Below are 24,298 nucleotides of genomic sequence, written 5' to 3' on the forward strand. Positions count from 1 at the left end.
CCTTTTTTAGGTGTTCTCGATATGTTCATGGGTTGTGTTTAATGTGTAGTCTTCTGTTACTCTACATGTGTTCATTTCGGGATTCACCTTCAAGTGTCTCAATTCAATTTCTTTTCTTTTCATCTCAATTCTGATACCCTGAACTATCACAATGTACCTGGATAAAGTGCAAAAGCTTTGAACAATAATTTATTTGATATCAAGTTCCCATAATTATCTTTGCAACTCTACGCGACTAGAACATCGAGAACTGCTCACGATGTATCTCCTCCCGATCAAGGGTGGTCCACTGTGCTAACAAATCCCCCAAATTCCCTGGAAGCGAAAGGTTTGCAGCAAATTCCTTCTCCGAAACTCCGTCGCCAACCCGCTCTGTCGTTGCACTCTCCGATGAAGGCATGTTAATTAAAAAATCTTGATGCTCGCTAGAGCTATCGGACGTGCTAGATGGACCATACTGATACTCGACCCTAGCACGTCGCCTCTCCATTTCTGTCTTGATCTCCTGACGAACGGCGTCCTCCTTCTCTTCATCTTTATCGAAAGCCTTCAATCGCCACCTTGAGTCTTGCTTCCCTCGTTCCATTTGCTGCTCCTCCTTTCTTCGCTCCTCATCTTTCTGGTCCTCTTCAGATCGGACTCTGTACTCTTGCCGCTCCGGTTGAAAACGTCGATCATCGGTCCCATTCCCATATCGCTCGTCCTCCCGATCCTTTGCGAAGCGCCTCTTCAATCGTTGCCTTTCCTCCGCTTCTTTTTCCATCTCCTCGTACCTCTGTAGTCGCCTCTCAGACTCTGATCGGCGCCACTTTCCCTCTTCCTGGCGAGACATGCGCTCACGACGCCTTGTTGGTTTTCTTTCTTTAGGTATTTCGCCCTCATCTGAATTCCATACCTCTTCATGACGATATGGTTGTGATTTATGTTCATTGGGAGATACTCCTGGTCTCTTGTGGTATTTCGCTAGCTCACGATCCAAACGCTCAATCTCTTGTTGTTGCTTCCGAAACTCTGATGTTCGTGCCTGGTCATTTCTCTCCAACATTCGCTGGGATTGACCCAGTCGTGATGAATCACTCCATGTCTTCTCTTCCGACTCACTTTTGGATGATACGTGCTGATCTTCTCGATGTGATCTATTCCTTCGCCTGCTGCTACTGTTCTGGCTTGCTGCAGGGGAAGTCGCACCCAGAATTACCGGAGCATTGGAATGTCGGCCTGGTGAAAGTGATGTTGGAGATTCATGCACTGGCATCACAGGTAATTCCTCATTTTGGCTCCAACGATGAGAGTCATCTTCTGTCCGACGATGAGGGTGAACGAATACTCCGGAGCTTCTGGAGCGATCGTGGCCGTATGGTGGCTTTTCGTGTACGATTGTCGGCGACAAAGGCTCACTGCGCATATCAAGCCTATTGCGGCGAGTCAGTATGAAGAGGAAACCGATTGATGTTGCGCCATGGACTTACGCGAAAAGTGATTGATCGATGTCAATTGGATGCCGGTGTTCGATTTGGAAGCGTATGATTTCCCCGGAATGGATATTCAAGATTCCATCTTTGATTCGTGAGTATCTGCTACTCTTGAGCTTCTGCTTGCAGGATTCAATCTCGACAAGCATGGATCTTATAAGTAGATTGTACTCCTTGAGCTCGGTGGATTCTGTCGCTTTTTGAGTCCCGTGACTTGCTTCGTTCGGAGGTTTTAATGGCGGCATCGCCATCACACTGGGAGGGCGATTTCGATTCCTTCGTGTTGGCCGATGATCATGCGGGATGCCCTTCTGACCGGGGACATAATCGGTACTAGTATGACCGATATTCGTCTGGGATGGCTTTGGCGGGAAATCTCGCTCAGATTCTCCCGTCGCATCTGACTCTTGCGGCTTTTCGTTGTCAATATTTTGCCCTTGTAAGAGACTTTGGATCAAATCACGCTGCGCCTGGGCTAGAATCGGGACTTTATTGCTGTTAAAAGTTACGAATTAGTCGTCAAAGATGCAAAAGTCATTGTCAAGGTACCTTCGAATCTGCCCCGCATACGTGATCACATTAAGTAGAAGTAGCATCGTAGCCTTTAACCTCTCCAAGCTCTTCTTTAGTTGATCGAGACTGGACTCATGATATGCTATCCGAAGTTTGCCCGCGACCTGTTGAAATCGACCTTTTACCCCGTTGGTCATTATCATCAATGACTCTTTGAATTTGTCCAAGTACATCCCGAGACTGATCGAGAACAACGTTAAGCGTGCGAAAAGCTTCCTTCGAGCAGAGCTTTGATGCCTCCTCCTCTTTAAGGTTATCCCCTAGCTCACGTAAAATGGCGCTGACAAGCGCGATCTCGTTCGACAGGAGCTGAACAGAGTCACTGGCATTCTTGACCCGCTGGTAGAAGGAGAATAATTTAACGGATAATTTGGCGCCTAGATCCGCAACTTGGATGATACTGGCGGCTACACCGATGACCTCAAGGCCAGACATGATAAAAATGTCCTACCACGCGACCCTTGATTAAGAGTCGAGTTGTGTGACCTGTCAAGGGACTAGAAGTGGGGGTATTCATCGTTTGAGGTGGGGTTGGCGCTTGGACGTGTCAGCAAGATCTACATTTTCGAGGAGTCCGTTGCATCTCGTATTATTTAAATTAGCCTTACTCTGATAGTGACCATTTTCTGAAAATCTCTCACTTCAAATTCGTAGCATAGCTTTTGTATTATGGAGAAGGGTGACAAAAGGGGTCCCAAAATGCGCACAACAATAGCCCGCAGCCCCTCGGATGTTTCGCTGTTTCATACTGACCAGAGAATGCACCGTGTCCAACGGCCGCAGAGGCGATAATATCAAAAGAGAAGCCCTTTCAACGCCTTTGAATTGCTTTTTATTGAAGTATTCGGGCTATAAAGTGATTCTCGAAATCGCCTTGACCAACATACACTGAGAAACTCTTTCGTGGCCCCACCGCCAAGACCTTAACGCAGATTATTTATTGAGCGAGCCGCATTAAACGAAGCGGTTCATAAAGTGTGCCGTGTATCTTATAGTAATAAGCGATATAAGATTATATTACGCGTATGAAAGAAAGCCTATGGAATTCGATAGAATTCTATGATGGATCCCTGCGAATCATGTGGGGAAGGCCATCTTGCGCCTAAGTAACTTGACGTACTTTTTACCGAAGGTGTAAAAAACCCGGGATTTCGGCATACTTTCCTCTATTCTCCAGCAAATGATGCAATGAAGATACTGTTTCAGGCTTGGCTTAATTGCATTAAAAGGTAGATTGGGCGGAATACGCGAATCACACGTTAGTTGTACAAAGTAATGTATCAAGTTAATATACGAAGAGAGAAATTTTCTGAGAGGGAGTGCCATTAAATAAAAGGTAACTTACTTTTGAATCGGGACCGGCCGCTAATCGTCAGAGCTGACGTCTGCAGATAGATCTAGAGCGTGCCGTTAAGAAACGGCGAATAGGCTGGGAACAGGCCGCCCCACAAATGAGATCATGTTTTCGGCTCCGCCTATTATTACATATTATTCGAGGCTTAAGCTAGGCTTGATTTAACTGTCATATGTTCGTAAATGACATAACTCGCTGTGAGATTCTATAGAATTTTACAAATTTTTCATACGTACGTTTTTATTTTACGAAGCCAGGTTTATACTGTAACGTACAAAGTCTATTTTACTGTAATCCTAATTCAAAGCGGAGCAAAAAATAAAAGGATCTGCGCTATTGTTTTGGCGGTAGGGTTAGGAAATATTGTCTCTTTGTATATTGATTATGGCGAGGCGATTTGAGATTGTGTGCAAGTTTGCCACCGTACAAATAGATGAATAGAAAATAGATATAGTCGATACTTACCAACCATGGTACCTATTAAGAGTTAGGTCTTCCTCGGAACCGCTATCTAACCTATTGTATGATAGTAGCTTTGGGTATTGAATCTAGATGAGTCGATCTGGAATGGTTTTTCAGAAATATTAAGATTATAGTAGGATATCGACTACCTTCTAGTCGTCTGATCTGCTTTAAGCTGGTTAATACACTTGCCACCCGTAACCAGTCTGGACAGCTACAGTCCCGTTAGTAGCGGTTACGAAATTATCGGGGACTAGCTCCAGAGTATTTCCATGAGTAAGCAAGCTGTAAGATAAATAAGTTGGTTTCAGCGTCAAAATAAGTTCCATTCAGCAGTCTCTTAATAGCACAACAAAGTGAAGACTCAAACCCTACTATCTAAACAATAAATCACCTATCAACCTCTTTCTTCTATTCTACCGTCGAACCAGGCCCATACCAAAATACTTGACAACAGAAACTACAAATACTATTCAACAATATAATGTTCATCTCGAATTTCGTGGCCTTTGCTCTCAGCGTTGCTCTCAGCATCGTCGCGAACCCAAATAAGTGCGGCGATATGATTTGTCCTCGAGACAAGCCCGAATGCTGTGTAGTAACCCGCGACTCAGTCCCAACATTAGGCTGCCTTTCCGGGAACCAATGCCCGCCTTCTAATCGAGTGGGCGGTGGTTCTTCGGCCTCTGGTCCGAAGTGTGGCGATTCTTTTAATTGCCCTGTCGGTAAGATCTGCTGCCCTAATACGCAGTTTCACTGCGTAGATCCCGACAAGGTCCACCAGCAGTGCCCTCATAAATAGCTAAAGAAGCGGAGCAAATATATCTGGTGGAGAAACTGAGTAGTTAGTATTAACTGCGTTGTTACAGAAGTTCTGAGGTCCTCCTACTTTTCTTATTTCGGCAAATTTGTTGGAGCGCAGCGCTATATGGAGACCAGAGGGAAGATTGTTATTCTGTATAGTATCATCATTAGTTATTTACGTACATTGTTGCCCACCCAAATTTCTATATGGGGTTTCCTCTGAATTCAGGCCACTTGTGATTCCTATTCGTGCACCGTGAGTCCACTTTGTTCACTTTGCTACATAGGTTACTCGTCTGTTATGAGTCCAAATTGCTGGTAAATCACTATTCTGGTCACTATTATCGTCAGTCTTGAAGCTGTACGCAGGTTGTATTCGCGATAGTAAATCCTTGACGTCCGTCGATTACCCCTGAACCCTTCTTGTACGCTAGCAACGGCATCAATATAGAGTCAACCACTGTCTCCGCTCTTAAATGCGAAGAACTGAAAGATCCACCACATTCGAGAAGATGGCTTACAAGGATTAAGATATATACAGGCCAGAAGCTGTTGTGGAGCTTGTGAACATGCACTAACCTCTAGGGTGAACCGCTCAAGTAAAATTTGGCCTTCGCTTCTTGAGGTAATTGCCTAGGATTTGCGCTACTCCAAGGAGGCCGGCACTGAGAACGGATTTGCATCACATCGGGTTTTTGAAGCTTAACTGGGCTCTTTCCCCCTGTACACATCTCGTCCGCGTTATCCCGTTCATCCAAAATATAGACAAGCTAAGAAGAAGGTTTGGAAAACTGAAGTCACCGACAGAATGTTTTGCAGAGACCCCTAGTGTCAACTTCCAAAGGGTTCTACCCACTTCTCTTGTACATCGCGTACTGTAAAATTACTAGTACCTTATAATACTATAAAAACATCAGTTTACAGTGGCCGTCAACTTACTGCGACCCGCCCAATTTATGATCTGGGCTAAGGTCTTGGCAGTGGGGCCAGAAAAGAGTGATTAAGTGTGTATCGGTCAAGCCAATTTCGAGAATGACTGTAAATGATGCACCGAATCATAGAATAACACCAGTAGTGGCCCCAGCTCCGAGGTTCTACTTATAAGGCCATTTGAGTGCCGCTCTAAGTATAGTGCTAGCAAGTCTGCTGATATTACTTAGTTGGATGCATCGGAGTCCGGATAAACTACCCCTGGGGCTAGGCTACCGAGTAATTCCTTCAATATCCGCCATGCTCCGAAGTTGATCTGGTCACTAGTAGTTAATAGTCTGACTTCATATTGTCCAAGACTTTCCTGCGGTCTTGGCAAGCTTTGAAGGTTGAAGATCAGCACAGTTTATATTTCCACCAATTAATATCTCGTTTATGCTGGTTCAACCTGCCGATCCCTTCGCTTTTTGACCAATGACATTGGCATCAATCCCGAAACGCCTGCCCAGCTCGATCAGATGACAATTAATGAATGGTAAAGTCTACCAACATCAAGATTCAACACCATTTCGCTTTTTCTAGCCAAGACTTTTAATATGTTCCAGAAACCATTAAGGTGCCTGCCGCCGAACACGTGGGTACGCGTAGTGGAACCGTTTCAAAGCTGTAGGTAAGACATCTCGCCTACTGGTAACTTCTAGTAGAGTTAATAAACCCCTAAATGTACATTAAATAGGGCAGCGGCCTGTCATTTCCGAAGTTCCAATCATCCTTTGGTCAGCTGCCCACGTTTAGGAGCTTTCATTATTCTAGTTAGAAGTGTGGCTTGCAGTAGCGTAAAAAGGTGCAGAACTAAGCTTAACCGAAGCCGTCACCATACCGAATGTTCTTCCCCACTTCCTTGATTAATGTACCTGCATACAGCATAAAAGGGGAGAGATTCTTCACAAATATCAGAAAGAACCAGCACCAGCACCATATTAGCCTCGCTCTAGGAAAAATGAAGAGTTTTATTGCTTCAAGCATACTTCTCGCGGCCAGCGTCCAGGCTGCTACGAGCGGAGAATTTACCGCCCTTAGCTTCAATGTTGCCGGTTTGCCGTCTATTCTGCAATCTAATGATGTTGAAGGTGACAAGACCGATAATGCCGGACAACTTGGTAAATACTTCTCCGAGTATGGATACGATATAATCAACATGCAGGAGGTACTTTTGATTCCATTTTGATGGATTAATCACCGAATACTCAGAACACGGCTAACTATACTTATCAGGACTTCAATTACCATGCCTACATCTATGCAGCTGACGATCACGCTTATCGAACAGCCACGTCTGGTGGCGCTGCAATTGGAAGTGGCCTGAATACCATCTCCAATTATGACTGGGTTGATTTCACGCGCATCAAGTGGAATACATGTTCCGATGCATCTGGTTCAGACTGTCTGACTCCCAAGGGTGTTACATTTATGAGGTGGAACCCAGCTGATGGAGTCTTCATTGACTTTTACAACCTCCACGCAGATGCTGGGTAAGAGAAGACCCAATTCACACTCTTCCTAGACATACTTACTAATTGGGAATAGAACTGAGGATGGCGACGAAACCGCTCGCAACAGCAATCTCCAACAGGTCGCTGATTACATTGATACCTGGTCAACCGGGAACGCAGTTGTCGTCATGGGCGATACAAACAGCCGATACACCCGATCTGCTGATACCGGAATTCGTCTCTTCAAATCGCAAAATAATATGAAGGATGTCTGGGTTGAGCTAGAGATGAACAACGTGTATCCGACAGCTGGTGCGGATGCGCTTTTATGCGACAACCCCTCTACGAATGAGACGTGCGAAACTGTTGACAAGGCCTTATATCGCGGATCAGACCTTGTCACGCTATCGGCTGAAGGCTTCCGCTATGACGGCGATAACTTCCTTAACACAGACTCCGCCTATCTGGGCGCTGTACTTTCCGATCATAACCCGATTCTGGTAAATTTCACCTGGTCGAGCGCAAGCTCTCGTCGACAAAGTCAATTTTCAGGTGGCCCGCATGGGGATTGGTTCAATGATCTTCCTAATCTTCCATCCTCTCCGACTGCATCCGTTATAACTTTCGCGGGCGCCAATCGACTTGATAGTGTGGCTTTGAAGCTGAGCGATGGTACCACGTTCAGCCACGGAGGTACGGGTGGAACCGCAGTTTCTCTCACCCTCGGCTCGGGCGAGTACTGGGTTAAGACTGAACTTTGTACCGGAAAGTACAATAACGAAACTCGGAATTTCTACATCAAGGCTACGACCAGTGCAGGTAATACGTTGGAAGCTGGTACTTCGACGGATAGTTGCTCGACCTTTACGGCCGATGATGGATTTGCTGTCGTCGGATTTATGGGTCAAGATGGAGACGAGATTGATCAGCTGGCATTGATCTATGCAGCCTACTAGTATTAACTACTATATCCAAAGTGAAATCCACAGCAGTTCCAATCCCGACAATGAAAAAGGAAATGAGGTCTGCCCTAGTATAGTTACCCCCGAAGCCTGTGCCACCCCAGTGAATGTCGAAATATGTTACCACCTGGCATTTGGTATCAAGTCGAGATACTTTTGGATGAACTTGAAATTTACTTTAATATCTCGCTTCAATACTATGCTTCGTGGTGAGGAAAACTTGAAGTAGATTTTCAAAAAGGCGTAGAATCCTGACTTCGGTCCCAGCAGTCTACTAGCGGATTTGATAGTATGAAATTCTTTTTCCCCAGGGCCGAAACTTTAGAAATTAGCACCGAAGTTGCACAAATCCGAATAAAAAGACATTAATTTACGTATATCAGGCAATTAAATAGGCAATCATGAGAAGTGGAATAAACATCTGAATAAAGCAGGTCGTAGTACCCGAGGACAACAAGGAAGCAGATAACATCCTGAGTCCCGATTGCAAGTGAGATCCCATAATAGCGCAGTCTAGTAGATACACACTCATTGCTTAGTATTTACCTCAATAATATCAGTACGTTCCTCTTGATATAATTCACCCCCCTCGATTCCCTCAAGGGTATGGTTCTTTGTCTCCGGGATCCACAAGGTCACAAGCGCAGTGAGCAGCATTATCCCAGAGAAAAGTCCAAGAACCCCATCTAAACCAATACTATCCTCAACCGTTCCAAAGGCGAAGGAAGTGAGAATAGCGCCACACTTTCCTGCAGCCGCAGAAATTCCGTGAGCAGTACCCCGAACGCGGGTTGGGAAAACCTCCGCGGGAAGCAGAAATGTAGTAACATTGGGCCCCACCGTCAGAAGAAATTGAGAGATTGCAAAGACAATCATCAATCCCGTCGTTGAAGTGTGTGCGGTAGGTGAGCTGATCCCAGCCCAGATAGCGTACATTATGCAGACTCCAACACATGTGATGAATTGTTGCCGCACGCGGCCAATACGATCGGGCAGGAAAATACCGACGTAGAAGCCAGGCAAGTATCCCTATCTAGTGTTAGCCTTTTGAATATAATGTTAGCATCGACTTTGAAAGGAACTCTTACGGCTGCCTGTACAATAATGTTTCCGATAGCTGTGTTGTATAAGGTCTCCCACGGGGTTGCTCCCTTCGCAAAACCGATTCTAGTGAGCACGACACTCTGATTGAGGTTTACTCCATAGTAGGCAATGTCGCTACACGAAGTTAGTTTGGAATTCAGCAGGTGAGTGATAACGCGACTTACTAAAGGAACCAGGCCGCAGATGTTGCGAAGAGAACGCGGGCATGCTTCCAATCGCCGAAATAATCTCGAAAGTCGCACCATTGTTGCTTGAGATCACGCTTCTGCCCGGTACCCTCATCACAAACATCTTAAAAATATTAGATCATACAAGTTTGTAGACGCATAAAATACTCACATTGCTTGTAGGGCAAAGTCTCCGTAATGGTCAAGCGAGCGTAGAGAGTGAACATAGCGGGAATGATACCGATGCCCAAAAGGAGACGCCAAACCCATTCCAAATAGGCCACGTTTGCTGCGATAGATCCTTGGAATGCCTTCAGAAGGACGAGAAACACAATGCTAGCCGCCATGTTTCCGAGACCGATATTCGAGAAGACGGTCAAGACTTGGATTGCACGGGTACCGAAGGGTGATTTCTCCGCGGCAAGAGAGGATGAGAGAGGATAGTCTATAAAATTAGTTATCTGGTGATTTAAAATCTGCAGAAAAGCTTGGGATCATGCATACCAGCTCCAATGCCTACTCCAGTCAAAACCCGAAAGATGGCCACCCACGCCGTGATAGATTGTGGATCCATGCCTTTCCAAGGCAGTAGAACGACCAGCAAAGTACCAAAAATTGTCAAGAGAAGCTCTTTGCCGTATATGGTGTGACGGCCCCAAACATCACTGAGAACTCCAAAAAGCAGCTGACCAACAACCATTCCGAGGCTCAAGCCACCCTTCATCACATCACTGTCAACCGTGGGAACTTTGCCATCTTGATAATACAGGTATCCAAGAATGGGAACGACTATAGATGCCGTGTTAGCATTTAGCTGAATAGAAATTGTCTTTGAAATATTTCATACCAAGACCGATTGTTAAATTGAGATAACCATCAGCAAAGAACCCAACTCCCGCCGTAATAAGGAACCGAACCTTGGATCCTAGTGAGGCCATTTGTGATAGAAGATGCAAGAAATATTGCCAATTTGCTTTGTTCAAAAAGAACACCAAGCTAAAAGCTTGTAATTTTGAGAAGAGATATTTTCCGTGGGTAGCATTTGCAGGTAAACATACTAACTAGATGTCGGGATGATCGAGGTTTGAATTGAAGTAATTATATACTAGGCAAACAGTATATTCAAGAGATAGAAGTACCAGTATCGGCCAGGCCCGGCATCAAGCCCGTGGTAGATATCCAAGACTTTGATCCCAAGCGACTAAAGCCAAAAGTAACGAGCAATGAGCAACGCGGGTGTTGGCACGAGGGCCCCCACTTCGTTAGGCGCGCCAAAGGGCTTCCCCAGTCAGCGGCTGTCTCCGTCCCCACGTGCACCTCCCCTTGCCCCGCCTGTCCCGCCAGCTCCGCTTCTCTCCATCCCACCGGGTATAATTTCGGTGCGAAGTCCTGCGGTGTTCTTTTACGTTCTTGACAGAACTGAATCCATTATTGCAAGGAAAGTCTAGAAACTATCCGTGCACGGATCTGCCATGACCATTGCTGCAGTCTTGGTTGGTCGCTTTGCATGGTGAGATTGACTCGCCAGTTGACTCTCGGAAAGATCCCGATACACAATGGAGGATGCACCATTACCCTCCACGCTGGAGGTGAATGCATTGAGAGACTCATTTGGTGATCGAAAGCCACCAGATATCACTCGAAAGATCACTGCTTGCGTTGCTTGCCGAAAGCAGAAGGTACGACATGAGGTATTCTCGGGTGGTACAGTCAAGCTAAAAGAAACTCAACAGGTCAAATGTCATATGCGTGATGGCCAGGTACCATGCTCACGGTGCAAAAAGAGGGGCTTGCCATGTGCGGTCAATCGAAGCTTACAGACTCTACTCGAACAGGATGTGACGTGAGTGGTATATTCACTCCATTCTATTGTTAAACTGGCATTACCTGGACTGAGCTAACTATATTTCTTCGCAGATGGAAAGGAGCGGTTGTCCAGAAGATCAAACGGCTTGAAGATGCTATTGCCAAAATAGCCACCAAGGTTGATATCCCTGAGCTGGGAACGAAGACACAAAATGAGGAGCATTTAGACTCCATCAGTCCACCCCCAGTGGAAATGACCAACGCGGATCTAGCCAGCCCAACTCCAGAGTCCCCAGTCCAGGATGAACAGCCGTCAAAAAACACCTGGAGGGTAATTATGGACCCTCGAGGTGGCCCGGGATCCATCCCAGCGTCCTGTCTCTCCGATAATGTTAGAGCCACGATGCCAAGTGGTTTATCAACGACTCGTCGGCCGGATCTGATATCCACCGGCTTAATTACAATGCGCCAAGGGCTTGCACTATTCGATACCTACCACCTCCGTCTGGATCACTTCTTATACAGGATCCTTGGTGACCACATTAGTTTGGACTCGGTTCGCAACGCGTCACCTTTGTTGACAGCGGCAGTTTGCACTGTCGGGGCCTTACATTCCCCATCTCAAGGCCTGCTCTTTGAAACCTGCTACGCGGAATTCAAAGGCTTGGTATCAAGTCAAATATTTTCGAGACACGCAAATGAGGACGACATTCGAGGGTTATGTATTGGTGCATTTTGGTTGCATGAATTATCTTGGGCGTTAATTGGAAATGGTGAGTTTAACCTAACCATTCCATCTCCTTCATGCAGATGCTAATTTCAAAGCCGTCCGGATTGCATCCGATCTTAATTTGCATAGCGGAATTTACAAGGCTCTCAAGGGCGACCGAGAAGGTTACATCCAAGCTCGCCTGTACTATCTAGTCTATGTCTGCGACCATCACTTCTCGATCGCATATGGCAGGCCTCCAATGTCGCGCGAGGGTTTCATCATCGATTCTGCCAGTAGATTGCTCGAAACTGAGAATGCGACCGAAGATGATGCCAGACTGGTCAGTCAGGTGAAAGAGTGGGCCATCTTGGGTCAGGTATTTGACACATTCGGTGTGGATGTCGACACAGCTATCGATCCCCAGATAATTCCACAGCTCCGACGGTACTCAATTGCATTGGATACCTGGTATGCTGATTGGATTGAAAGCTTTCAAGAAAATCGTCGGGTGGGAAATTACCCGGCCAAGGGAGTTGGGTTTCATTTCCACTTCGCGAAGCTCTATCTCTGTTCACATGCATTCCGCGGAGTCCCAGCCCTCGAGAACGCGACGCAATATTTTTCTCCCGAGCTGGAAGAGATCGCCAATTCCGGTGTACTTTCTGCCATGTCAATTCTCCGAGTCATGGTCTCGGACCCGGAATTTCGGTCATTTATGAATGGTCTTCCCTTATACTTCGACACGATGCTCGCGTTTGCAGTGGTCTTTCTTTTGAAGGTGGCTACTAAGTATGCAGCTGTGATACGGATTGACACCGAAAAGATCATATCTCTTGTTTCTCAGACGGTAGCTGCCCTTCGAGAAATAACCCAGGCAATGCATCGCCAGCATTTGCTAGTTACAGTCTCGGAAGGTCTAGAGAAGCTTCTCTACAAATGCCGGCCTCCGATGCAATCAACGAACGAAGGAATAATGTATCAGCCGTCCCCAGCAATGGACCCGCACGCCCAGTTTGATACAGCCTGGATGGAAAATATGGCGAGCTTTGACTTTCAGACCAATTTTCCCGATCTAGACGAATGGTGGCTTCATTATAATGCAGCGGTAGGATCTAGTGCACGGGGTATGCCATTGGGTTCATAACTTGAATATATCAACAAAAATTCAAAACAAGATCGAAAACATCATAGTTTCTCCAACCATTAGCCTTTTCATCTGTGCTTTTAATGGCCTTCGACATGAGAAGTGGAATATTCTGTTCACTCAGACCGCCATGAGAACGCAGGGGGTGATCCTTGACCTTAGAAATATCATGATCAGACTTCTTACTTCCAATGACTGCAAAGTCCTTCGATATGACGACAATATCAGCTTCGCGATCAAGCGGCATCTCGTACTTGTTCGCTGCATCGGGTCCGCTCAAAGCCTCCTCAACCTCGGGGATAGCGCGGCAGAAGGAGAGTACGGACTGCAAGTTCGTGATATCTTTCAAATAGACTCGGACAAATGAGCCAAGCGCGCCATGGTGCCGAACGAATGGATCCGTTATCGGGCAGATGACCCTGGAGAACTCTGATCCAAATTCATTGTTGATGACTTCTTCCAGAAAGAGGACATTGGGTTCGCCATCACTATTCGACTTTTGGCTCATTCCATGGTCTCCGGTGACCCCGATGATAGGAGAAAGACCAGCAAGTGTATGAAGTCGCTCGTCAATTGAGCCCATGAATGCATCCGCCTCTTTGCTTCCAGGTGGATACTTGTGCTGAATGTAGTCAGACAGCGTAAGATAAAGAAAGTCCGATCGTCCTTCCTGGAGTAATTTTATTCCCGCGTCGAGGACAAAGAGGGACAGCTCTCCTGAATATTGGCTTGGAGCAGGTTGACCTAGCCATTCCTCCACATTATCAATGCCGTTATCTTCAAGCGTACAATCAGCCGCATGCTCGGCCGAAAAGCAAATGGCACCCTTGTTAAGACCATGTCCCAGGATTCTCCACAGCTTATCCTTGGCAGTGATAGCAGCGATACGCACACCGCGTTGATGCATCTGCTCGAGTAGAGTAGATCCTCTCAGAAGCGAGTCATCGGTTATCATCTTCTCCTCCCCGTCTTCCGATCAAGGAAAAAGTTCCCAGCAATTCCGTGGACGGCTGGGGGTGCACCAGTGATGATGGATACATTGTTCGGATTGGTAAAAGAGGGCATGCAACTTTTCGCTGTGGAATGGAATCCATAATCAACGAACTTCTTGAATGTCGGTAACAGGCCTCTCTCAAAAGCGGACTCGAGATACTGCGGGTCGAACCCATCGATGCATATGACAACGGTGGGCTTACTCGGAATGCGGTACTCCCTGGAGTGAAGCTTGAATTTTCCTCGGGATTCTAAATTTCATTAGCTGTCGCTTTTCATGACGGGAAGTATTTTGAACCTAGTAGGCATTCATATGCGATCTCTTCGTAGGCCTCAAGTGCAGGCACAAGAATATCCGGATCCTTTGATAGGTCATCCCACCTACGGACGGCTATTTTCTCTCCAAGCCAAGGATCCTTTTGAGCTTCGAGAACCTCCTCATCGGTGAAACCTCCACCCTGAACGATCATTAGCTTCAATTATCTCCAGTTGAACTGGTAAGAGCTGATGTACCTGGAACCGGAGAGTTTTCTTGCTTGTCTCACTAAGCCCATCATGATAGGTCTTGTCTGTAGCAACGAGATATCGCTTCGCCATAACATGAGCCCCGACAAGCTGACAGATCCTTTCACTGAACCCGATCTGACGTAGATAAGACTCGCCAAGAATTTCATGACTTTGTCGTCCAATATAATGACCATCCGGCGTGATCATCTTTCCCATCTTTTCCGCGGCAGGAATGAAGCGGCCAACATCATGAAGCAATGCGGCAAGAATGACTTCAGGATCCTGTCCGCATTGTGCAGATTGAGCTGCATGATTCGCGCATTGAAGAGAATGAGCCAATTGGGTGACTCTTTCGCCGAGATAATCGCCCTGGCCTTGAGCGTGGAGAAATTGGAAAAGTGTCTTTATCGTATTCCTCGTATGTTTTTCAACTGAAGGCAAAATTTGGGTTGACTGAGAAACCGCTATTTTGAGATTCATGTTTGCTGTTTATTCAAGTGTGATGTATAATGCGTGGCTTGAGGCGATGCCCAACACGTTCTATAGAAGACGGAGAGATGCTAGAGGCAAGAAGTCCGGCAGGTATTGGAGTCCAGATAACACGTGCAGAAAGCAAGTGTCTGATTCCTCACTTTTTGTATTCTAGTTCCCGCGATCCGTGGCGCTACCGCTGATGGCAAGAAGGCGTCGGTGCGAAGGCCGGCGGTCCGTGCAGTCGGGAAGAACGCTCCCAAGGTAAAATGACCGGAGTGGAGCAGTAAAACGGGTGATCATTAGAATTATAGCGCGATTCAGACAATTGACTATACCAGAACCGGGGATTGCGGTTCTCGGGGTTGGTTGTACTGCTCCCGTTGGTCCCGGCGGCTTAAGCTATTTAAACTCACCCGCAGCCGTACTTCACCAAACATTATTGCTTCAATTTCTGCCGCATTTTCAGAGAGCCAAGCCCCTCACATACTATGAGCTGCCTTACACCCGACCAAGTGGCCTTTTACCACCAGAATGGCTACCTCCTTTTACGTGTCGCCGAGCACCAGCTTGTGGACCCAGCTAGTCTCGAAGAGTGGACCAGAGAAATTCAGGCTTGGCCTCGCGTGAAGGGTAAATGGATGCCATACGACGAGATTAACGTCAACGGTGAGCGTCAACTTATGCGAACGGAGCGCTTCGTCGATTTTCACCCTCAGTATAAGAGTCTCATCTGCGGCGAGAAATTGGGTCAAATTCTAAAAGCCGTGTCTGGTGATGTTTGTTCCCTCCGAGAACGCGATTCAACCCGCACAAATTTGGCTAATAAACCGAATCACAGGACATGCTCCTTTTCAAGGACAAAATCAATTACAAGCAATCCAATGGCAATGGATTCAAAGCTCACTTGGATGCCCCAGCATATGACCATATCGGCCGGATTGAACACGTCACTGCAAATATAGCTATTGACCCTGCGACAATTGAAAACGGCTGCCTCGAAGTTGTCCCCGGATCACATAAAATGGTTGCAGAGTTCTCTCAAGGTGGACAGATTACGACCGAATGGGAATCTGCCCACGAATGGGTCTCGATTCCGCTGCAGCCGGGAGACATGATCATCTTTGGCTCACATCTCGCACATCGATCGGCAGAGAATAAGACCGATAAGCCGCGATCCAGTCTTTATGCTACGTTCCATTCTACTAAGGATGGACTTGATTTGAGAGAACGCTATTACAAGCATCGCATGGAAATGTTTCCCCCTGAACATGGTAAGCTTCAGTCCCTTCAACTTCAAAGATACCGGAATATTTAACTAAATATCAACACACATTTAGAGCGCGTGGAAGGAAAGGATTATTCGCAGGGCTATAAAACCTATGGTTTTGCAGCACCTTTCACTACAATCGACCAGGGCAAGATATCTGCCGCCACTATGGTAGCGAACTAGTAATTTCTAAAGCTTGATATACTCGGAAATCCAAAACCCTTTCTCCATCTTTTCCCGCTTCGGTGCCCGGCACTCGGATTCGAAAGCTTTTGAACTTCCTTCTTTGATTTTCCAGATTTGATGAGCCCAAGTTACCAAAACTACAGACTCGAGCCCCGCTTATCTAGTTCATGCATTATCCAGGGCTTGCATATCCTCGCTTGCCTAGGTGTCCGTGGCCCGGCCCAAGGTTCCGAGTGGTCTCAGGTGTGGGGCGGTGGAATTCTTTCCCTAATCTGTCACTCTAATTGATCAATTCAATGACAAAGTGTTGAGTCACGCAGATCTCGTGCTATTATGATTGGACATAGCTGCCGATAGAATTTGTTCTAGATCCAGAATCATGCAGTCAAGTTCAAGTTTCTCAGATTATTCCATCAAACCTTTATTCCTCAGATTGGATATATATATTGAGAAGCCCCCCGACCCTGGAGGTATTACGACTTCCCCGGGTCGTGAAAATTGTCGTGAATTCAAATCAGCTGCAGTATCCCGAGGTCCCGAGGTCATCTAGTCTACTATTATCCGCCAGGAACTTGAAATATCTAGAATTCCGGGCTGCCACACCAGATTTGGTCGACATGACTACGATTGAACTCGCCCCAACAGCACATCACTTCCACCCACCCTCAGCCAGTCAAGGACCGAGCGACCTGGAGCAGAGTGGTGCTTCAACAGCAGACGCCACAGCATTCGATGACATACCACCCAATGGCGGATACGGCTGGCTTTGCACGCTATGCACCTTCATGATCACCGTTCATACCTGGGGCATCAACGCAGCCTGGGGTGTGATACTCGCCTATTTTCTCTCGCACTCGACATTCCCCGGAGCAAGCCGCATCGAATATGCATTGATTGGCGGTCTTGCAATAGCCCAGGCACTATTGATGGGACCGATAGCGTCAGAGTCTAGACGGAAATTGGGCACGACTATTACTTTGCTCATTGGAACGATTTTTGTTTTCGGTTCCTTGATGGCGGCTTCGTATTCAACAAAGATCTGGCATTTATTTTTATCTCAGGGTATTTGCTTTGGTATCGGTATGGGGTTTCTCTATCTCACTGCGATGAATATCCTTCCGACCTGGTTTTCGACGCGCCGGAGCTTCGCGGCTGGCATTGCCGGTGCTGGATCTGGGATTGGCGGAATCGTGTACAGTCTCGCAACTGGCTACGCTATTGAAAAGCAGGGTGTCCGGGAGGCTTATAGGATATTGGCATATTGCTCGCTGGCCGCGAACCTGCTATCTTCTTTGCTACTCAAGTCAAGAGATACTCCACAAAGACAAGAACGAAAGCGCAATGTCGATTATCGCGATCTTGGAAAGCCGGAGGTCCTACTTGTCATTCTGTGGGGAATAACTACCGACCTTGGCTATATTGCTCTGATTTACTCACTCCCGAATTATGCTTCTTCAATTGGTCTTTCTCCACAACAGGGCTCGGTGACTGGTGCCATTCTGAACTTGGGCCTCACCTTGGGCAGGCCATTAACAGGATATTTAAGCGATCGGCACGGTCGGATCACAGTCCCAATGGTGCTAACGGGGCTCTGTGGATTGCTATGTTTTGCCATCTGGATCCCGGCAAAGTCATACGCAGTGCTGCTTCTATTCGCCTTGATGGCTGGGATGGTTTGTGGGACGTTCTGGGGAACGATTACACCGGTTCTGGCAGAAGTCGTTGGCATGAGTCGCATGGCGTCGGTCTTTAGCGTTATCTGTCTGGCTTTGGTTGGCCCAACTACAGTTGCTGAGCCCATCGCATTGAGTCTTGTGAGCGGTGGATCCAGGTATATTCATACACAGGTTTATGTTGGGTGTTTGTTCCTTGTTGGCTCGGTTGGGGCATGGTTTCTACGTTCTTGGAAATTCTACGAAGTTGAGAAAAAAGCTTCGGATGAACACCAGGGACTGACTTCGGAAAGTTCCACTTTCCCATCTTTCTTTGGGTGGGTAAGCTTACAAAGGCTATTTCTTAAGGGTAGGGTTTGAAAACGATATCCGAGCACGCGGAATTCAGGGTTGAAGTAATCTGGATGGCAGATGCTCGAACAAACTCTAGGGAGTTTACGCTTCAATATTATCTAGTATTCAATTTCACTCACGAACTTGGCTGATCGATTCGATACAAAGTATACCCAGGGAGCAGGTACGCCTCATATTCCACTTCCTGCTCATCATCTTGGATATCGTAATGATAGTGGCCTCCCTTTGTATTTCCCTCGGCGTCAAAGCAATGCGTATGCTCCATCCTAAGACCCAAACCTTCTGGATCGGAGCTATGAAAAACAGTCAAACAAACAATAGGAGCCTCAAATTCATGATAAGTCAACCACTCCTTTTCAATTTGTCCACGATCGCGAAACGGTAGGTCTTCCTTGTTCGGAAAATCAGGCATCACATGGAATTTTGCTTTGCCCTTCTTCAATAAGAACACGCCACCCAGACTGATCGGCATTTGGTCACCAAACGCATCATTTAATCCCAGACGAATGCAATTAGTCAAGTTCAAATTTCCAAGACGACCTCTGGCTGTAACCTTGAGAACTGGGCCTGGATGGCCACTGGATCCATACAAGTTCATCATTAAAGCACAATTTGTACTTTGGATCCTTTCACAAGAAGGCGACTTGACCTCATTGACCTCGATTACGCGAGTATCATTTCGAATCTCAAGAGTGGAAGCATCATTGAAGTCCGGGGAGGCATGCTCCGATTTCCAAGAGATATTCGGAGCAAGCTCTGCATTGTGGCCCAAATCTTGAAATGGAGCCGCGCCAGCGCCGAGAAGAAATCCACCAGACGGTGACATCTGCATTTCCTTGGCTAGCTCCAGAAGGGAGTATTTGGCGTCGAAATTCGGGCTTGGAAATAGGTTAGGTTGACCGCCAATATCGGCTACACACGAGTTCCCTGATATTCCCGGGGCGGCCAATTTGAAGGGCGGCTGGCGTAGGTCGGGACATTGTTCCACGCTTGCGGTGGCGCTCCTGAAATTCAGACTGGAGGGACTTTTCAATGACGGCTGCTAGATCCTCGAGGGGAGGTGGGTTGCGTGGGTGAATGGTGACCCTCATTGTGATTGCAGTTACTTGAGTGGTGATTTGATGTTGAGCAAGTTGAAGTCGATGCGGGGTGTTTGGAATTCCCGAGCGACAAGTGGATATGCCGGATATTTACCGACAGCCTTGGAAGGGTGAGAATTGTGGAGAAAAGAAGTTAAGGTTAAAGAGTTGAAATAGAGCAACATTGATCTCAAAATACGAAAGGAAATTCCCTTCAAGTTATATCGAACTAATATACACCGAATGCTTAGAGGAAAGCATTTTTATAGAATAGATTTGATCTCCGATCACCCGCCTCACCCGACGCAAATCCCAAGAAAAGCCTCACTTCACCAGCCACAGTCCGATAGATAGCCAATCCCTCCGGTTCACGGAAGGAAAGAGTCGAGCCAGCCTTTGTCAGTGTCGGACCTTGAGTAACAGCACCCGTGTTCATATTTACGGCAGTGATCTCAGAATTGATTTTGCCCTCACTACTATCCGGGTACGAATTCCCCGTCAACAAATAGATATACTCCCCAAACGCGGCGTATCCTTGGAAAGTACTCGATTTTGTTGACACCGAGGGGTGCTTAAAATCCGCCAATGGATTGGTGAAATTTCCATCGGTCGCGTCGTCAAGGTCGTAGACGGCGATATGCTTCCCACCGCTGAGGTTATATCGCACGATGAGGTGGTTGGGGACCGGATCAATGGAGCAGGTGTGTTCGGTGGCGTCTGAAACGGGCTTGAGTTTCTTAATTGAAGAGGAAGACGAGGTGAGAGTAGTTCCGCTAACGAACTTGAATCGTGCTAGCTTCTTCCCGTATCCATTTCCATTGGCCTCAACCTCTGTCCACAGATATGTCGACGATCCAACACCCTGGGTGCCGAAGGAAACACCATGGCCGAAACCGGTCAGGTACATGTATCCGACATAATTGCCATCGAAGTCAAGCTGGGTGATGCATAGATCGCCAGATGTTTCAGACGAGGTATCTCGTCGCTGCGCAACGAATAAGCGTCGATTGTCATTATCGAACGCGAAACCTTGTTGAACTGTCGCGTCATGAAGCTTCTTGCTTCGGAACAGATCATAGGATGGTTTCGAAAGATCGAATGCCTTTGTAGAAGCGACTTCAGCTGAAGTGGAGTGGATGCTGGCGAAAACGCCGAATACGGCAAGACCAAGGGTTTTCCAGTTCAGAGAGATCATTTTCGAAATTAAACTTCAAGGAGTCTCAATGGAAATTGGCCTCCTCGTGAGCATTGTCCGACTTTATACAAACTGCTCGCGAGACTCCTTGCTAGCCTCAGACGGCTCAATACGAATCTCGAGGCTGATCACTACCACAATAACATAAGGTCGCTCGTATTGGCACCAACAATAGATTTGCCAAGTCGGACTATAACTGAACCGGAAAACGAATACGGAGTATATTCTATTCTATTTCATTGCGATGGTGTGTTAAATCATTGCAATAGAACCGGAATTCCTTTCTATTCCAACCCCTCAATCCCCCTCTCAATACTCTCCAGGATAGTAGTAAATCCATCCTGCCCATAAAAGCTCCTCAACAACCCCGCCGCCCGATCCCGCGGCTGAACAACCGTTGCATCTCTCAGGAATATCCCCGGAACATCAGGGATACTCTTGTTCTCCGGACGAAGCGCGCGAAGGCTGAGAAACAATATCAGCCCAATGAGCCAATTCGCCAAATGCGAAGATTCGCTCGGACTGTACGCCCGGATCTAAGAGGCCGACGACGAATAGTCGAGCGACGTCTTCGACATCGACGCGCCATTCTGTGCCAGTTTTTGGTTAGTATTCGATTCGTTCGTGTGTTTATCTCACTGGCATTGCGAGTATAGTTATTGGATGCAATACATACGTTCTGGTATCATGAATGCAGCGGAATCACCCTTCAACAATTGACGAACAAAACCCATTGTCGACCCCGTGTTTTCTGGATGAAGATATCTACCAACCTATTCGAAATGAATTAGATCAATGCTCCAATAAGGGTATCCTCGGAGCTAGCCATAAATGTGAGGCCTGGTGATGGAGACTTACATTGAAGCAAGGTAGAACAGCATTGAAGACAAAAGAAGGACGATTCTCTTCAATCCACCTCCAAGCCTGCCGTTCACCTTCTGTCTTAGAGGCAGAATATACCATCATCGGCTTCTTCTGTGGATCGGTATTTTCGTCCCATGCTGCTGCAACTGCGGCGTCGTTCCAAGTATCTGGATAAGTCGTTAGGTATACAGCTCACGCTTCTCGGGCTATTTGCGAGTCACTTTAAAGCAACCATGTGTCAGTCGCTTACCAGTATCAATCGTTCTTCCACTAGCATCAGGCCAACTTAGATACGTCGCCGTAGACGAAGATGCCAAAACAACCCTCTTAACAGAAGGATGACAGGCAGCGGATTTCAACAGATCCTGTGTGGCCTTGACGACCCATGGGATTACGGCTTTGGGGTCGTTATTGAACGAGACATCCGAGGCCTGTATCGAATTGGAATTAATACACGATGATACAACCCTATCGAACGCAATCTGCCTCCATCGGGCGGAGTTTCTTACCAAATGAATAAGTCCATCAATTCCCTCGAGTGCACTCTCAATCTCATCGTGATTCTCAAAAGATCTTATGAGTACCGTCTCGAAAGAACCCGCTCCATACTTCTTCGCGAAGAATTCGTTTAGCCACGGCTTTTCTGTCCGGAGTGTGCCCCGCACTGCGTAGCCCAGGCCTAATAGTTGGTCGACGACGTGTGTGCCGATGTAGCCATTTGCTCCAGTGACGAGGATTCGGGATCCTGGTGGTAGGGCGTAGTTAGAAGGGTCCATTTTGATAAGATTGAATGTGAAATATGTGAAGAGGGGGGATTTTTTGAGCAGCGTTAGTCGAAGATTATAATAGCCTACCCGGTCGCTCACCGGACTCGGATACCCTCGGACGATTGAATTGAGCTACTGGCATCTCGGAGTCGGTTTACTAACTGGTTGGGGAAATGTGGGTACAGGAATGACTCGGAGGTGGAGTTGGAGGTGGGGGGTGGGATGGGTTGAGTTGAGTCTGGATATGCCAGTGCAAATGCTAGAAGAGATCGGTTGGCATCATTGATTCATATTGTTGACGAAGACAAAACTAGCTAGGATAGAAACTATGGACGACCCCCCACGTTCCAGGTAGATACTCTTTTTTCTCTCTCTTGACATCTGCTCATAATCCCGGAGATGTTCCCAGCAACATATCCTCATTAATCCATTCATCGTAAGTCGTAGTCGTAAGTAGTTGTTCCAGAGGAGAGAACAACTTGAAAAGAAACGAAAAGGAAACCAAGTAAAAGAAACACAAAGCCCGCCCATTTCGGGGCCGGAAACAACAAATAAAACCCAACACCGAATCCTATACACAATCACATCATCACCCGCTCAAACCACATAAGCGGGTCGCCGGCTCGAAGAGCGATGACGGTGATGCGATCCACCAGAAGAGTGTCCCCGACGACTGGAGTGACTCCGACGACGAACATGAGTCTCCTTAACAACGACTTCGCGCGAACGAGTATGAATGAAAAGTGCCCAGAAAGCAGTCCAACTGAAAAAGATCACTTCCATAATACCCATAGCGAAACAAGTCTTCAGCATGGCGCATGTCTTGTTAAGCTTGTATTCGGGACTATCGATGCGAGCGCCATACTCGCCGAATGGGCCCAGCGAAACCCAGACTGAGTTGGTGCCGCCTTCCCAGTGTCCGCAGTCGGAATTGGCGATGAAGCGGAGTTGGTAAACGGCTGCGATGAAGGCGCCGAAGAAGAGCAGGTCCACGAAGGAGACGAAGATTGCTGAGCGCTTGGTCGAACTGTACCGGATCAGAGTGTCTAGACACCAGAAGACGGCTAGGACGCTGACGATGAACATGACCAGAATGTAGGGCGGGGCGAGGATGTTTGCTTGGAGATAGCCATGGACGAAATAGGCCTGGAGGGGGTGGGAGTTAGCGGAGGGAATTTGCAAGAGCGCGCGCCCGCGCAAACGCAGGCAGGGCGCATCTGATGACATACCAGAATGCCGATGATGGGAATCAGGAAGACGATTTCCACCAGGCGGTTAAAGATAAAGAAGAGGCTGCCGAACATGTTTGCGATAGATCTTCGAGTCCGAGGATCTCGATAGACGGACCGAACCGAGGAATGTGAAAAAGTCTAAGGGTGGCAGTCCAGTGGGATCCAGTGGTATCAGATTCCCAGCCAGGAATTGGGTGTACAAAGAAGTTGTTGATCTCAAGCTACACCAGCATCACGTGGAGATGGAAAGAGTTGGGATCACAGTGTACAGAGGACTGGACTGGACTGGACTGGACTGGATGCGATGCGATGCGATGCACGAGATGCAGGAAGGATGGAGAAGAGGAAAAAGAAGAGGAGGGGAAGGGCGAGAAAAGAGCGTCATATTGGGCGGGGGGGGTGCGTAAGAGGAGGCTGGGAATGGCTTCGCTGTATGGTGGAGGAGGGACTCGGTGGCTGGGAAACCTGGGCAACCCCCATTGAATCGCCTTAATTTGCCCGACTCCTTCCAGTGTCAGTCAGCCCCTCCATTAATTTAATTAATGTCTTGCATGGACTTATGGAGTAATCCCTGATGTGATAGGCCATCCTTATTCCTCGATACATCAGTGCACACCACTTTGTACTCCTGCTGATGCGTTGCAGTGGCAACCAGTGGAGTCGAACTCAATGGCAATGCACATCACTGCACATCATGGGAAGTACACAGCTATTTCACTGTTTC

General features: G+C 47.2%; 11 protein-coding genes across 11 annotated transcripts; 4 read left to right on the forward strand and 7 right to left on the reverse strand.

The window, feature by feature from the left end:
• Nucleotides 1-235: 235 nt before the first annotated feature.
• Nucleotides 236-2,480, reverse strand: N7509_013592 (uncharacterized protein; the record flags this gene model as incomplete). Its single annotated transcript, XM_056638229.1, has 4 exons — nt 236-1,412; nt 1,470-1,967; nt 2,022-2,149; nt 2,217-2,480. 4 exons carry the CDS (start codon nt 2,478-2,480, stop codon nt 236-238), a joined length of 2,067 nt encoding a protein of 688 aa, XP_056481736.1.
• A 4,115-nt stretch (nt 2,481-6,595) lies between these two features.
• Nucleotides 6,596-8,044, forward strand: N7509_013593 (endonuclease/exonuclease/phosphatase family protein; the record flags this gene model as incomplete). Its single annotated transcript, XM_056638230.1, has 3 exons — nt 6,596-6,802; nt 6,871-7,127; nt 7,183-8,044. The coding sequence occupies 3 exons, from the start codon at nt 6,596-6,598 to the stop codon at nt 8,042-8,044; spliced, it is 1,326 nt and encodes a 441-aa protein (XP_056481737.1).
• Nucleotides 8,045-8,596: 552 nt separating this feature from the next.
• Nucleotides 8,597-10,259, reverse strand: N7509_013594 (uncharacterized protein; the record flags this gene model as incomplete). The annotated part of the gene is made up of 6 exons (XM_056638231.1): nt 8,597-9,079; nt 9,139-9,268; nt 9,319-9,445; nt 9,494-9,766; nt 9,826-10,110; nt 10,169-10,259. Coding segments are annotated over 6 exons (1,389 nt in total), but the record flags the coding sequence as incomplete, so codon positions are not given.
• Nucleotides 10,260-10,877: 618 nt separating this feature from the next.
• On the forward strand, nt 10,878-12,983 carry N7509_013595 (Zn(II)2Cys6 transcription factor; the record flags this gene model as incomplete). The annotated part of the gene is made up of 3 exons (XM_056638232.1): nt 10,878-11,164; nt 11,239-11,900; nt 11,938-12,983. 3 exons carry the CDS (start codon nt 10,878-10,880, stop codon nt 12,981-12,983), a joined length of 1,995 nt encoding a protein of 664 aa, XP_056481739.1.
• A 10-nt stretch (nt 12,984-12,993) lies between these two features.
• N7509_013596 (uncharacterized protein) lies at nt 12,994-14,963 on the reverse strand (the record flags this gene model as incomplete). Its single annotated transcript, XM_056638233.1, has 4 exons — nt 12,994-13,952; nt 14,006-14,227; nt 14,275-14,434; nt 14,490-14,963. 4 exons carry the CDS (start codon nt 14,961-14,963, stop codon nt 12,994-12,996), a joined length of 1,815 nt encoding a protein of 604 aa, XP_056481740.1.
• A 482-nt stretch (nt 14,964-15,445) lies between these two features.
• On the forward strand, nt 15,446-16,407 carry N7509_013597 (phytanoyl-CoA dioxygenase family protein; the record flags this gene model as incomplete). Its single annotated transcript, XM_056638234.1, has 3 exons — nt 15,446-15,733; nt 15,796-16,228; nt 16,295-16,407. The coding sequence occupies 3 exons, from the start codon at nt 15,446-15,448 to the stop codon at nt 16,405-16,407; spliced, it is 834 nt and encodes a 277-aa protein (XP_056481741.1).
• Nucleotides 16,408-17,027: 620 nt separating this feature from the next.
• Nucleotides 17,028-18,443, forward strand: N7509_013598 (MFS general substrate transporter; the record flags this gene model as incomplete). The annotated part of the gene is made up of 1 exon (XM_056638235.1): nt 17,028-18,443. One exon carries the CDS (start codon nt 17,028-17,030, stop codon nt 18,441-18,443), a length of 1,416 nt encoding a protein of 471 aa, XP_056481742.1.
• A 109-nt stretch (nt 18,444-18,552) lies between these two features.
• On the reverse strand, nt 18,553-19,528 carry N7509_013599 (uncharacterized protein; the record flags this gene model as incomplete). Its single annotated transcript, XM_056638236.1, is given in 2 exon segments — nt 18,553-19,453; nt 19,464-19,528. 2 exon segments carry the CDS (start codon nt 19,526-19,528, stop codon nt 18,553-18,555), a joined length of 966 nt encoding a protein of 321 aa, XP_056481743.1.
• Nucleotides 19,529-19,763: 235 nt separating this feature from the next.
• N7509_013600 (putative FacC-like extracellular signaling protein) lies at nt 19,764-20,711 on the reverse strand (the record flags this gene model as incomplete). Its single annotated transcript, XM_056638237.1, has 1 exon — nt 19,764-20,711. One exon carries the CDS (start codon nt 20,709-20,711, stop codon nt 19,764-19,766), a length of 948 nt encoding a protein of 315 aa, XP_056481744.1.
• A 426-nt stretch (nt 20,712-21,137) lies between these two features.
• Nucleotides 21,138-22,351, reverse strand: N7509_013601 (uncharacterized protein; the record flags this gene model as incomplete). The annotated part of the gene is made up of 5 exons (XM_056638238.1): nt 21,138-21,301; nt 21,388-21,484; nt 21,570-21,742; nt 21,826-22,006; nt 22,085-22,351. The coding sequence occupies 5 exons, from the start codon at nt 22,349-22,351 to the stop codon at nt 21,138-21,140; spliced, it is 882 nt and encodes a 293-aa protein (XP_056481745.1).
• Nucleotides 22,352-22,939: 588 nt separating this feature from the next.
• N7509_013602 (uncharacterized protein) lies at nt 22,940-23,646 on the reverse strand (the record flags this gene model as incomplete). The annotated part of the gene is made up of 2 exons (XM_056638239.1): nt 22,940-23,488; nt 23,572-23,646. The coding sequence occupies 2 exons, from the start codon at nt 23,644-23,646 to the stop codon at nt 22,940-22,942; spliced, it is 624 nt and encodes a 207-aa protein (XP_056481746.1).
• Between the last annotated feature and the right edge of the window lie 652 nt (nt 23,647-24,298).

The sequence above is a fragment of the Penicillium cosmopolitanum genome (assembly GCF_028827165.1).
Source record: "Penicillium cosmopolitanum strain IBT 29677 chromosome Unknown utg000012l:1.0-3308103.0:1.0-3310761.0, whole genome shotgun sequence".
In the NCBI taxonomy this organism is placed as follows: Eukaryota; Fungi; Ascomycota; class Eurotiomycetes; order Eurotiales; family Aspergillaceae; genus Penicillium; species Penicillium cosmopolitanum.